The sequence below is a fragment of the Varanus komodoensis genome, unplaced genomic scaffold, assembly GCF_004798865.1.
Source record: "Varanus komodoensis strain SLA01 unplaced genomic scaffold, ASM479886v1 scaffold49, whole genome shotgun sequence".
Taxonomy (NCBI): Eukaryota; Metazoa; Chordata; class Lepidosauria; order Squamata; family Varanidae; genus Varanus; species Varanus komodoensis.
Window position 1 is genome coordinate 2,062,308 of NW_025336072.1, and position 15,396 is coordinate 2,077,703.

At 41.5% G+C, this 15,396-nt stretch overlaps 1 protein-coding gene across 13 annotated transcripts in view; it reads right to left on the reverse strand.

Annotated features, from left to right (window-relative positions):
• FAM53B (family with sequence similarity 53 member B) overlaps nt 1-15,396 on the reverse strand; it is a 160,640-nt gene that overhangs the window by 14,339 nt on the left and 130,905 nt on the right. For 10 of the 13 annotated variants that reach the window (XM_044445673.1, XM_044445674.1, XM_044445681.1 and 7 more), the window contains one exon: nt 19-7,278. In XM_044445673.1, the coding sequence (XP_044301608.1) occupies nt 6,925-7,278 (354 nt within the window). In that variant the 3' untranslated portion in view covers nt 19-6,924. Of the gene's footprint in view, nt 1-18; nt 7,279-15,396 lie in introns of those variants that run through there. The other 3 variants (XR_006416226.1, XR_006416227.1, XR_006416225.1) reach the window with 2 other exon arrangements.

A 15,396-nucleotide genomic window follows, 5' to 3' on the forward strand; every position in this document is an offset into this window, starting at 1 on the left:
AAAGAGTAATGCCAGGTGGCAGGTTACAGAATCAGAAAGCTTTATTTACATCGTCAAAGTAACAAGTAAATTCCTGAGACTGAGCTGCTCTATAGTGCAATAAAGTCATTTGAGAGAGTACAAATCAGCAGTCTTAATTTTCAGGTCAAGGAATAGTCTTCAATAATAGTTGATTTTGAACAAATATAACACCAACTACAGAGCTGACTTTGTATACATGTCAATATGCCTGCATCTGTGCAGTTATCATGGACAGACACACATACACACACAGAGTGTGCAAACACACACACAGACACGCTGAAGGTTACCAGAATTCATAGTTTCTCAAGGCTTTTTGGCCATCATCATCTTTTGATTCATTTGATTCTTAAACATCAAAAACAAATGCTGGAAAACACGGCTACAATCCTAAAAATATCCTCTTGTCCTTTCCAATAAGGACTATTGAAAATGCACCTGAAACACAATGGTTATTGGCCAAAGAGGCTATTCAGTATCGTGAAATATTACAGTCAAATCCAGAAGTATATTCTTCTGCTTCCTTTCTTTCTTGATGTATCTCATGTTTCATGAATACATGTTCCAAAGAGCAATCACTGCAGGTGCATGGCAAATTCTTTGTAAGCAAGTTCACCAGTGCTAATACAAAAGAAAACAAAGCAAAACACCCTGCTCCATTTTTTAAAAGAGGGAAATTGTTAACATTTATTGCTGCTATCATGAAACATCCACAGTCCAGCTAGATCCATGTTTCAAACAAGCTTTTGTCAGTCTCCATGCTGAATTGACTTTACTGCTTAGAAAATAAAGGCAATTACCCACAACAAACACTAGTGGCAGATTCTGGAACCCACCTGGCAAAAATCTGCCAAGTGAGCTAATCTAAGTAGTGCATGTAGCATCATACAACTCCAGCAGGAACAAGGGAATCCCTGGTGGAGGGATCCAGTAGGAAAGCAGTAGATCCAGCTGAGGTTCTGTGATTTCCGGAGATCAATGCATCTTATATGTTACAATTGAGAGGATGTCCTCTGAATATGAGACACATACTATATTTCAGAGTTTGATTTTGCATGAGTGTGTATGTATATCTATGTACACACACACACACACACACACACACACACACACATTCATAAATCCACAAAGTTTTATTTCTATTTTTTAAAAAGTAAGGCTTTTAAAACTCAGTTTCAGAACATAAATCATACAAAACCAAAACCAGTACAATCCAATCAAATGTCATCTTGGCCTAACCTTAGGCAAAACAGTATACTGTGTCTATGCAGTTGTGCCCACTGAAAGGCCATTATTCAGTGAAGCATATTTACTAAGGCAAAGAGGGTTTGCTGCTATATAATAAATGCTACACTACAGCTAAGAGAGTTGGGTAGTGGTCCTTTGGGGCACTTTCCTACTCTGTGCATTTAGCTTGTTGTAGGTAGCAGCCCTTTTTGTTTTGCTTTTTTAAAGCCCTTACGAGTTTACAGTCCCATGAAAGGAAAATAGCATCTCTATAGCACTAAAAGCAAACTGAACATCCATAAATCAAGATGTATGTAAGTCAGACCTATGCTTTCTCAAAAAGAATAATGCTAATGGCACAAGATGTACTCTAGGTTGGTACACCCAAAAGCAGATGCTACAATTAAGAATAGTTACTTCAGTGACAGAATGTTAAGGTTAAAAAAGTAGAGGGGAAAATGTGCATTTATGCACATCAGATGGGTGATTGATTACTTGATAGTAGAGAATTAGGAAATGTCTTTATGCAATCCAAGCGAGGGAAGGTCTTGTCACTTCAGGAACATGCAACAAATAGAAAAGAAACAGAATGAGTTGGATCCAGACTACATCAATTGATGCCCTCCCCATTGAAATCAGTTGGACTTAAGTCATGACTAGCTTGTCCCACTGATTTCACTGGGACCTAAATTCAGCTACCTTAGAGCACAATCCTATACATGATTACTCAAAAGTAATCCCCACTAAGTTGAGTGACATTTACACCCATGCAAGTGAGTATAGGATTGCAGCCTTAGTCTCAATTCAACTCAGTGTTTGCAGTAGCTTACCAATAAAGGGCTGCACAGAGTACTTTTTAAAGAGTTACTGGGAAAAAGGAGATGATGAACACTTCAAGGCAAGAAATGTGGGATCTTACAACATGTATCAAATGCTCTGACACAAGTTCTATGTAGAACAGAACCGGCGTATCACCATAAGCAATAGTCTTTCTCCTCCAGTCTGCTTCCATATTGTATTCATGGATTTTTGTAACTTTGCTGAAAGTTACTCTTCAAAACTTCCATGGACAAGTATTATTTGCTGTACCCTTAAGAAATAGCTACACATGTAGATGTTATCTAACCAACATTTACTTTTAATAGTAAATGGTGCACTATGTGCACTCTTGCACATCCAGTCTGTGTTCAGATTGTACCTGTTTAGCTTAGACCGCACTGTGCAGTTTAGGACTGATTCACAGGGTCCACTTAGCTTGTCAGGATGTGGGCCAATCCAATTGCCATTATAAATTTGCCCAATTGGGAATGCAGCAGTAGTTTGATGAAATGCTGAAGTCACCACAACACAGATCATGCCGACCTGAAACCATAAATAGCTGCTGCTGATCAGCCCTCCGCAAAGCAAAATGTAGGCTCATGCCACAGATACGTCACTGTCATTCATCAGTCCCGAACCAATACTGCAGTATCACCTGCCTCCCTTGCCATGACTCATCCCAACACAGCCCTACCCTGTTCCCTATTTACAATGTTGGAGAAATCCTCAAGAGGGAAATGTGATTGCTTGGGGCAATGTAGCGGGGGGGGGGGGGGGGCAAGAGAGTTCTGCCATGGTGTGTGTGAGGCCACCTGCCACCTGGGGGGCGGGGTGAGCGGGCAGGCAGGCAGGAGAGGAAGAGGAACAAAAAGGTTCACAAAGGGAATGTCACATGCCTGGCCACCGCTGAGACTGCAATGCAACTTGAATTAAGCCAAAGCATAGAATCAGTCCTGAATTGGGCCAAATTTAGTTCAATTTGGGAGAGCCCATTCCAGTCAAAACTGGGGAACATCTGCTCTGTCAGTTTCTGAAATCAACAGTGCATGTTAAGTGCCAAAATCCTACAAACATGTCCTTCTAAGAATGTTCAGTTTTATAGATGTGTTCACCAGGTTGCACCAAGGCACCAAAATGCACAATCCAGGACATTCAGAATGAAAGCAATTCCTTCCCTAAGTTAATATTTGGCCTGCACATCATGTGAGCATCAGTTAGGAAGGATCAGCATAAATCAACAAATGGACAAACAAACAAAATCTGTACAGTTTGACTGGACATTGTAAAGCTACAGTTGGGCGGAATCTACTATGGTATTAGAAGCTGAAAGCATCTATACCACCATAGGAAAAAAGTGCAGTTTAAAAAAAGAACAAACAAACCTGTGCTGCTTAATAAAAACAAAAACAAAACTGCTCTTTTCTCCCTTCTCTATAAGTACACAAAATGTTTCCTTGTAGTAAGTGAACAGCTTATTCAACTGAGCTATCCATTCTACATTGTATATGCTTATTGTTCACTACAATCAGTGAAAGAAGTAGAAGGAAATGCTGGACTGTGGCTACCTGAATTTCTGTATCTCGGACTGCATTTTGTATCAGCCTCGTCTTAGCCAAAGGCAGGTCCTATGCAATCTGTATAACTAAAGGTATCCTGTGCTGTGCTGTGTATTTATTGTTTGTTCATCTAAGCTATCTTACCATTGGGGGGGGCGGGGTTGCTCATGTCTGCGAACAGGGAGCATACATTGATCTGAGCAGCTCACATTCTGCAACATGTCATCAGCAGTGTGATGGAAAGTCTTGTGTTTGATTCCAGGATGTGGTGGCTGCCAGAGCCATCCTGGACCTTTTCTCTCTCTTGTATAATTGTCACCACTCGCATGGGAGTCCATTTGTGATCATCACAGATCTTGCCAAATAGGTTGAGGATTCCTGTGACTGAGAACTGAAATGTGAGAATTGCTCAGCCAACAACTAACACTGAGACTCAGCCTTGTGCACACTCCTCCTCCAATTCCACCCCCTTTTGTAGGAAACCATAGTGACTCATTCTCTCAAACCCTGCAAAATATGGCCTGTGCTTGCTAACCAAATCTTAATCACAAACCACAGTTTTGACAGTGCTTTGCAATTCCAGTCTATAGGCCTAGTGCAAACCATATTTGGGCAGCTAGGATGTTATAGCAGACTGGTTTTTCTGTAAAAGAAAAAAAAATGCATGATGGCCTAAAAAGGCAGCAAACATGCAAGCCCAAGTCTGGCTTCCATGTATCAAGCCAATTTTTGGTGCAATGGATGAAATGATTTTTCTGCTTCTAAAGATCTCTCCATGGGTATACAGTCAAGACCAAGCCATCCACGAAGCCTGTACTGCATTGGTGTAGACAGGTCTTGGTATAAACAGCATTACTGGAATTCTGTGACTCATACTAGACGTAGAATTCAGCCTCGTTGTTTGATAGAAGCTGGTAAAATTTCCAAATGGTTAGGAGGTGGAACTCCAGTCACTAACTCAGTTCCTTGTTGCATTTTAAGAAGATACATGCAAATATGATTAGTTTTTACAAGGTGCAGAATTTGCTGCTATCTTTGTGCAGAAATCTCTTTTTAAAAGAAATAATAATAATCCAAAGTGTGCACAGCCCAACTGATAGAAACTCAGACTGGCACCTTTTGAAAGAGTGAAGACAATTGAGGTCTGAAAAAAATAAGGTATAGCCAACTGTCTCAACAGGTGAAGGAGGAGCAGGAGGAAATTATTGCAGGGTATTATGCCATATAACCCAGCTCATACAAGTGTTTGTAGGGTGACAGCTTACCAAGCCTACTCAGATCAAATACCAATGCTGCTCAAACTCAAAAGACGAGAGAGCTAACACCTTTGAACAGGGCAGGAGAAGCTGCACCCCTACAAGTAATGTTGGACTACAACACCTATCAACCTCAGGCAGCATAGCCAATGGTCAGAGTTAATGAGATATACTGTCCCACAACATCTTGGAGGTCTTAGATTCCCCACTCCTATACTAGAGGCACATGGGCAAGATCTGTGATTCTCAATTAATCTCTACAGGGTGCACTAGATTATGTTTTTATAATTTATTTATTTATTTTTATTTATAGCATTTTTATGCTGCCCCCATCGCAGAAAGCAATAAGCCCTCTTCCATTGAAAACAGCACTAAGTGGCTAAAAATAAGTTTTATCTTAAAGATACAGTTTCATTCTATTGTGAATGGGGAAACTGGGCAACAGATATCCACTGAGGTAATTCCTCCTGCTCTTAGGACTGCATGTATTTATGTCTTCCATGGGGAGGTGGCAATACATGCAATCAGTCAAGGGCTATAGTCCCACAACTGGTCCTGCAGTGCAAGTTGCCACCATATTTTGTGAAAGAAAGGCAGTGCTGCACCTGCCTTTCATTAGTGTTTGGTCTTTCCAGTCCTGGGTGTGGATGATTTCGAGATGAGGTGTGATGCATGCACAGAAATGTGTAACCTTCACTTCTTTTTGCTGCTGAATGTGATTTTAGATACTAATTATGCTGTACAAAGTGCAGTAAAGCAACCATACATTATTTCAGTCTTTCCCATCTGGCTTCCTTCCAGATGTTTTGAGCTAGCACTCCCAGCATTCCTAGTCTGACTGGAGATTGATGGGAGTTGAAGTCCAAAACACCTGGAGGGCTCCAAGGTGAGGAAGGGTTCATCTGTTCCACATAAAACAAGTATTTATGATCCTTTCCAGCTGCAAAGCACCAAACTCAAGAAACTCCATTATCTACTCATGCTTTTTGTTTTTATATATGCCATGTAACCCATTATCCAGATAACCAGTATTATGAATATAGCATTCAGAATGTATTTCTACCATTTATTTAAATTTCAGGATGCACAAATGTTTGGGTTGATCTTCTCCCCAAAGCGATGGCCTCCATCCAGCTCTAGCTGCAAGTAACTGACTACTCATAACAAATAGTGGGGCCCCAAAAGGGCAATGAATTCTCATTTTCATCAAAAGATGCACCTAGTTGGTCCACCCTGGACCAGATTGGGTTGTAAGTGTGGAAACCTGTTAATGCCCACAGATCTCCTTTGTTCAATCCGGGCAAATGTACTGTACTTTCTTTTCATGGTGTTATTGAGAAATACAAAGGAAATAAGTTGAGTTTATGGACCATAGCAGGCTACTGCATCTTTGGAAATTTTGACTCTACAGCAAAGAACTGGAACTTCTGATTTATGAGACTTTGTAAGAACTATTGGATACGCAATCTGAAAGAAATTGGATCCAGGTAACAATGCTCATCTCCTCCTTTCTCCCTTTGCTGAGGATAGCTGAGATGCAGTTTAAAATCAAAATTAGTCAACAACCATAAACTGTCTGTATACTCCACCCTTTCCAAAAGCCAAAGCAGAGTAGGATTCCCATCAGGCAGAGGAAATCCTCATATGCTTTCTCTCTAGATGGTATATTACCTACTTTGTAAATGAAGACCAGCAACGGACATTCTGGTCCTCCCTTCCTTTTTGCTTAAGCCCTGTTCTTTGTTTTTAATTTACTGTTCTTCTAACATTCGAGAATTTCAAGTTTTGATACATCCACAAAGCTTTCTTTAAAAAAAATGTGCTGATGTAATTTAGAAATTTTCTCTAAAGCTTGTTTGCGAAACCTCATGGGCTACAGTAGTTCTAAAAGTTTCAAGGTTTAATGAGATACCTGATGAAATTTTGGCAAAACTTCTTGTCTTCTCCCACTTGCCAAGAAGAAGGAAAATTCCTGTCTGCAATAATATCAGCAAGATTTTACCACCTCTAAGAGCTCCGACGCAGACACCTCATCCTTCGTGTTCTCAGTTGTTTTCTATTTGCTCGATATCCAATTCCCCATCCAACTGAAAGACATTGTCCCCTCCTGTCCCACCGTTCCTCCATGAGGAGTTTTCATCTTCTTTTCTAGTGCTCTCATCTTCTGTGGCACAAAACTCTGACTCTTCACAGGAGAAATCTTCTTTGTTCAATTTACATTCTTCCACATTTGAGTGTGGCTCTGGCACAGGGGTACAGGCTGGTGTCCTGCCTGGCATGACGTCCAAAGTTGTCGTCCATGAACTGGTGCCACTGATGTCAGGTGAGAACTGATTCTGCTGAGCACAGTCATCCGCTGTGGTGCTAAGGCAGCTAAGGCTGTTAAAAGTTTGACAATTCTGCAAAAGAAAAGAAAAGCTGAACTACTGCAATGAGGAAGCAAAGATGCTGGTATACTTAAGCATCTCTTTATCAGAGTTGTCTCAGTTTTTTATTGCAAAGGTGGAAATCTTTGTGGGCCAAATCTTAAGGGTTACTCAGATGGCCCCACCTCATTTTCCCCAAACACTGATGGCTTGATGGTTACCTGTTCACCGTGCTCCCCATTTAAAAAGGTGGACACAAATCTCTTAAGTCTCAGTTATTGGGAGTAACAGCTTTCAGGTATGATGTGCTGCTATTTTTAATTTGTACTTTTGACCCCACCCACCACTTGAATGCAGCCCCCAAGAACTTCTCCAAAATGGAATTTGGACAGAAAGAGGCTCTCCCTCCAGTTCTAGGGCACATTTACTAGATGTCAGTAAACAGAACACATTAATTATTATTAGTTTGATTCCGATCCTGCCTTTTACCCAAACAAGTCAGTTCAGCAAGTACAAGGTTCTCCTACGCCTTGTTTTATGCTGACAACAATCGTGTGGGGGCAGTTGGGTTAGTGTCCCCCTGCTGGTTTTGTGGCTGGGTGAGGATTTTTGCTCTAAGCCTCACATTCTAACGCCTAGAACTTACTGGCTATAATTTATTTATTTATTTAAAGTTTTTATTTAAAGTATGCTGTCCCCTTGCTATATAGCCTCAGGACAGCTCACACTTGCTATATAATGCCTCTTCCCGTAGATTTCAGATGTGGTACAGCTATCATTAATTAGATGCACTATTTTTAATATGTCTCCATGACAGGGAAAACATTATGCTTTATTAAAGTTTAAACTTATACTTAGTAAAGACATCTCAGGGAAATGATCTAAGTGACCCTGGCTCAGTCAGCCCTCCAGGAGAGCCCTACATCCCTTCTCCAAATGCATGCTGGCACAGATCAGTTATTCATAGCAAAGTTCATGAAGAAAAAACTGCAGGAAATTGAAAGCTATTGTTTTCTTTTTATTGGCTCCTGCATGTCTTCTGTTGCCTTCCAACATCCTCATGATAGGATGCATCCATTTTCTTTTGGTTTTTCAAATCTGAGAACAGAATGTTGTCTTTGTACGGAACTCAAGTGTTTGTGTCAATGGCCAGCTGCTGCCCAAGAGGTCCTGTACCTCTGGCCCAGCCTTCCCCAACCTTGCACCCTTCAGATGTTTTGGACAGCATTTCCCACCAGTACAACCAAGGGACAGGCATGTGGGCAGCTCTGGTTTGAAACTTCTCAAGGATACTGGGTTGGGGAGAGCTACTCTAATCGCTCCCTTTCTCCTGAGGCTGGCGCAGGCTCACAGTTAGTTCCAAGTGGGCTGCAAATGCGGTGGCCAAAGGAAGATGCTGAAGGGCGATCAATGTGGCGGCGGCAGCAACAGCCCACTCCTGTGCAGGGACCTTCCACTGCAGGGCTCTTACAGGCGACAGTATCTTTTCTTTTTCTTTAAAAGGCAGCATACAACTATCTTATATAAAATAAATACAACCCCAGTGCTGTTCATCACAACTGAGATTAATAAAGCTATTTATTATCCTGAGAAGGATAGAGAGACCCAAGCAACCTCCTGCTATCCTGCTGACCCACAACTAGGAGGCTCAGGGTGGGAGCTATGCAAACGCCTCCACTTTTCTTTTCCAGGTCTCCCTCCCAAAGTCATGCATTTTTGTAGGAATTATGTATGTCAATCTGGAAGCCATTCTGAGCTCAAAAAATGAATTATTATTTCTGCGACAATTCCTTTGAAATAAAACTGTAAAATAATTTGAGTGCTGTTTTATCAAATGACATATACATGCAGGTTGGATTCCTGTGCAGGCCATGCTCCCCATTCCACTCTGTGGGCTGGGAAGTCTCCGTGCACCTTGATCTGTCATAGGTGGGGAATCCAGCAGCACTTTCAAGAGGCCAAGAACACCAAATAGGAATGGCGGTGATATCCCCTTTACCTATTACTGGTAACCTTTCCCAGGGCCAGGGACGGAGTTAAATCAATCTCTCTCTCTCTCTCTCTCACACACACACCCCTGAGTAGAGGATGTGAAGGAAGCTGCTCACAGCTCTCTCTGAATTTGGGCCACTGTTACACTGGCTCAAGAAAGAAGGCTGGGCTGCTTTTGAATCACATATTTTTTAAAGTAATCTGTGCTTGGAAAGTGCCATTTTCCACCTATCACATTTGAAAAGCAAGTTTTCACAGGCTGAAATGTTTTTTAGAGTGTGGGGGAAAGGGTAGCCTCATGACAATTCATTAGTCAGGTGGGGATTGTTATGCTGTTGCCAATGTCTGCTTGAAGAGGAAAAGAGGCCTTTGCAAATCTTGATGCCACAGAGTTTGGCAGAATTCTCCGGTGTCTAGTTACCTGGTAACCACGGAGGCACATTTAGTTTGCAAACAACACTGCAAATGAAGTGGCTGAGTCCTATGAATTCCACCTTTCACTCCTTCCAGCTTGGAGGGCAACTGTGTCAATACTGCTGTTCTCTGCTTTGAGTCTTAAAGTTGTATATACCCCCTTGGGTTCAAAAGGATCTGTTCAACCTTTCACAGTCACAGAACAAGTACCCTGTTTGTCATGCCCAACACTCTAAGAACTACTCCATGGTCTTGCAATGCAGACTTCCTTTGTCTCCTCGAGAGGAATGAATTCTTATTACACAATAGAGCATGCACCTTTCCCAAAAATTCATCTTTCCCAAGTCCAAGCCAAAACTAACAACTGAGTCAGAGTAAACTGTTCTTGCAATAGACAAGCAAATCAACAGTGTGGCTTGATATGAGATAAAGGGGTGGGGATGGGGACCCATTTCTGCTGTGTTGGATGAAATTGCATGGTGCTGCCTGACACTGAGTTGGCAGGATCATCTTGAGGCAAGATGCTAGAATATCCTAAGGGCATGTGGGGAGGCTTATAATACTAAATGGCCTGGGACCAGGTACCTGAGAGAGTGCCTCTGTCCATATATACCTCCCCAACCACTTAGATCTTCCTCAAGTCCCCTTCCAAATACCCTCTAAGTGGGGTCAAAGGGCTAGGAGGGGAGGCATATTCCATAGGGCACCTAGACCTTGGAATTCACTCCCCAGGGACATATGGATGGTGTTAACTTTGTCTCTTTTAGACGCGAGATAAAAACGTTTTTGTTCAAACGACAAAAGTTAATTTTGGTTAATTTAAATTGTATTTTGCTATTGTTTATTAATTTAATTTTGCTTTGTTAATTTATCTGTATTTGGTTATATTATGTATGGATTATATACTTTGTAATATATGAGATGTTTTAACAAGTTACTACTTTTATTGTTTTTATCTGTTTCATTTATTGTATTTATGTGCTAGTTTCAGCAGTTTGTAAGCCACCCAGAGAACGCTCAGGTGATGGAGCAGCACAGAAGCAGAAATAAATAAATAAATAAATATCCCATCAAGTTTTGCACCAATTTTCAGCACTAAAGGGATAGGTAGAGAGATTTGGGGCATGTCTTATCCTGGGATGTTAAGCCTTGGGGAAGACTGCAGACACTAGTTGGACCAGCTTGTGTGGTTTATTATAATTATCAAATATTGGGGAATGGTATAATAGGCTGGGCATTTCAGGGCAGGTTTTGCTTGTTTGGAGATGGGGCCATGGGAAAACACAATCCTCCTAATCATCCCTGAACAAGAGAACAGACCCCAAATCAGGTGCAGGGACAAACATTGGTTCTCACTGCAACTATTATTTCAAGCACACACAGAGCATTGAAGGGAAATTATACAGAAATCTGATGCAGCAGCTGTCTCTCCCAGGCTCCCTGTTAAAAGCAACACTGCTGGGTAAGTTCTCATGCACTGGCAATTTAAAGGTTAGAGGGTGCCATCTTTTTTGGCTCATCCTTCTGTGTTTCTTGCTGTAAAGCAAGCCTCCCCCAACTAGGCACTCCCCAAATGTGTTGAGACTACAACTCCCATCATCCCCCAGCCAGCATGCCTACTGTTGAAATCTAGCAACAGCATACCTCAAGTTGGGCTGCCACCTGTACAGGGAGGCAAGGAGGTGGTAGTATCCTTAATTAACATATTGTAGCAATTGGGGGGGGGAGCTTTGTTTTAAAGAATGAAGCTGTAAACGTTGACAACACAACTCTGTCAGAGGGTTTGTAAACCATGAAGAGAAATTCTGGATAGGGATAAGGGCAATGAATAGGCAAAGTGCAGGCAAGAAAAAGGGGAAGAGCAACAAGCAAAATACAGAACAGGCTTAAGAGGGCATCTGCAGTTGCCAAAGACATGGAGATGGTGAGCTGAACCTGTCATGGCATGCGAGCCCATCAAGGGTGAAACAATCTGACTGTGGACCATGGGTGTCCACAAGGACTCGCTGAAAAAAACAACCCTACCTGCGGGAAGTGCTCTGGGTTTCGACAATATAATGATCAACCACAGCTCATCGTCCGTGGTGTGTTGTTATGCTATATGAACCAGGTCAATAAGTTTATGTCTGCCTCATCACAGCAGGAAATAGGAGATTGAGGTTCTTCCTCACTAAGGGGAAGATGTGTGGCACACAGATACTCTGTGCTGAAGTGGTTCCTCACCATAACACATGCATATGACTAGTGCAAATATGATCAGGATGTTTTGGACATCCTGTCTCAACCTCACTGAAACACAGGCTTTCTAGTGCAATGCCATCCAATTTCCCTGCAGCAGTTGTTAAATTTATGTGCAAACATTCCAAAAACTGCACTTGCTGGAAGTATTATGCCCCACTCAACCCCATACAAATTGATTTATGAGACATCACTAATCAACTTGATACAGTAAATGAAACAGATCTATGATCGTTGGCACAACTGCCCTTCATTCTCAAATCCAAGTGTGAAGAAGGCAAAGAGGTTGCACTACCCAACAGTATGTTCAGCATGGTTTGGCTTATGTTGAAATGTTGACCTCTGTTATGAAATTAACTGCATGTCCCAAGTTTTGGTTATATGTAAAACTGTTCAATTTTCAGAAAGTTTTAATAATCTAACATCCAGTTGAGAAACATGCCAAACCATGGTTTCATGATATGTGAAAAAATTTTAGGTGCTACACACACTTATTCGTATCCTGTTCTTCGGTAGCATGTAAAAAACTACAAATTGACATTATATTTGAATCAACCTGTGCTTGCACTTTGAATCAGAATTACAAACCACAGTAAAACAGTTTGCTGGTTCAGATGCACTGACATCTGGATAGGAGTACCTAAGGGAAAGGGTGATGCATAAGCCCAATGCTAACATTCTGGTTTGCCATTACACCTGAACCAAGCCAGTGTGTCATGGCTATGCACCAAATTTTAATTTTCTTGGTGGCTGAAAGAACTGTAACTATATGGGAGTACACTTTTTATCTGTGTTTGTTAAGAGATATATAAATGTTTCCTTTTACACACATACACACATGCACATAAAAAATTCTTAATTTTCCACTTATGTATATGTCTAATGTCAGCTTTCTGATTGCCTAGAAGTTCCTTACCCATTTCAGGGTACAATTTGAATCCTCATTTTAATGGAGACATGATCAGATTTTTGTAGGAATATCTCTCTAGGAGAGGAGATGTCTCTAGTCTCACAGACTGCCTCCAGATGTGATCAGCAGATGCAGTAGTGTGTATGGAGGTGGACATACGAGCTGAAGTCCAAATAGTCAGCCAAAAGGCATTATAAACACTTAGTAAAATTTTGCACCTGTTTCTTTGACCAGAGCAATTCACAAATTGCTTTAAAAGATCTACAGATGTTGGGAAGTTTGTCAGATCCCTTAAAATACTGGGCTTTGTTTTTAAAGAAAAAACAAGTTTCTGGCTCTCAAAATTCACAAAAAAGAGGGGAATACATTAGTGGTCCATGTCAAAAGCCAAGAAATGAGAGGGCTTGTGCGTTTTCAGTTACCATAATGCAACTCTTCATTGCATGAACCTTATCCTGTTCCCATGGCCCACTGTGCCTATCATCTCCACTCCTGCACTCCCATTTGGGCACAGCCAGTCATGACCTTGGCTAAGTCCCATCACTAATTAGTAGAATGTAGGCTATTTTGGCTACAGCATCCAGGGGCTTTAGTAGAGAATTCCAGACAGGCCAATCTTAGGCAAACATCTCTCTGTCTTTGTAGCTTAACTTTAGTCAATCACAGCACAGAACCTCAGGAAAAAATATGAAGGATACCAAGATAGCTGGTTCTATTCCTCAGGTAGGATTTGGAATGCTCCTAATAATTATTTTGCTGGGACCATTCCAAATTAATTGGCCTGAAAACTACAGCTTTTGTGCATAATTACTGAAAGGTTCACCCTTATATAACACCATGGGAGAAAACAGACAGACAGCTGCATTTGAAACAGGTGGGAGATCAAAGCTGCCAGTGTTTTTAGAGCAAGGGCAGAGACCAACATGGCACAGATAAAAAAGAGGGTGGGAATGAACTATGAAGACACGTTGCTTGTGTTTAATGTGCTGCAATGCAAAGGGAAGATCAAGACATGTAACTACAGACCTTTCATCTTTGGTTATGCCTGCTTTTAGTAGCTAGCACTCTATTCATATTTGTATTGGCAAAGATCCACAGACATGGCCTTCCACTACAATGTTGTGAACAATACAGTGTCATTTCTTCTCTTTGGGTACCAGATGTTAGAAATGAGAGGGGAGAGTACAAGCAATCAAGTGAGTGATGTTATGCAATTTGTTAAAATTCTTACAGATGTGTTCCCCCTGCCCCAATGTTTGACTGTAAAACCATATATTCAGTGCCCCTTCCTTGAAACATTCTCAGTTAAAGAAAGCCATCTTGCCTCTTTGAAGGAATGAGTTTGTTTTGCTGGTTCACTACTGTGCAATGAGTCAGTTCTTGGTTTAATGCCATATGAATGCACCTGTTATCATCATATTTCCAGTGTTGGAGGGAATGCTTTTTGTTTTGTCTAGCTACATGTGTTCCCACCTCATGCATAATGCTCCCTTGAGAATACAGCTTTGTCTTCTATGCCTATTTATTCCTGCAACTTGAATTTTTCCCCTTCCCTTTGTAGTAACGCCACTGCTGTAAAAATAGTGACAAAGTGTTCCCATTTGCCTAGCCTTGTTAGTTTGGTGCTTTCTGGGTTTAACACAAACAGCAAAGGAGCCATCAAAAAGGCATCCAAGCCCAGATGATGCTAAGCCTGTCCATCAGTGTTCATAAAAGCAGAAGGCCCTGAAATTTATGTGACAGATACAGCTTGACCCCTTACATTGTAAAGACTAGGAAATCTACAGTAACCAGATTTTGTTCACCACTTTTACCATTTTCTGCCCAGTTGACAACAACCTAGATTTCAGCCTTCGGTAACTTCAGCTAAATAATCTCAAGAGCAGGAACCTGGAGAGTCGCTGACAGAGCGGTTAAGCAGTACTAGACTAGATGAGCCATTGGTCTGACTTTACATCCACATTGGTACACATTGTGACAGACATGGTTGCTATCATTAAACCCAGCATTCCCACACAGTGCTCTTCGCCATAAATGTGTGCTTTTACTGGCCCTGCATTTTTGATGTTGTCATAGTGTGCATTTTCTCACTCTGCATGCACAACAATGGCTGGCTGCCACAGGTGGCAGGGAAAAGCACATGGCATGAGAGCATCGTGTTATGCTGACATAGGAGAAACTATTTCTTGATGTGCATGTCACAATAACCCATTCCCCCCCTAAATTCTGGGTTAGCATAATCAGGGTAGCATAAGACAACCACTTTCACTGCAAGTGGGAGTGAGTTAAATAAACCACAGACCTTCCATCCATGATTTGTTTAGCATTACATGCAAACCAGGTCACTGGCATGCCTCTCCCGATTATGGGTTATGAGCCTGGATTATCAGAGGAGACAGGAGTTTACACATAAACAAACTGCATACAGAAGGTGCCCCCACTCCCAGGTCTGTGGTTTGTCAATTCATTTGACATATTTATATTTCATATTTTTAATTGCAAGGAGCCTAAGGCAGCTTACATAATCCTCCTTCTGTCCTCACAAGAATCCTGAGAGGTAGGTTAGACTGAGAGTTAGCAACTGGCTGAAAATCCTC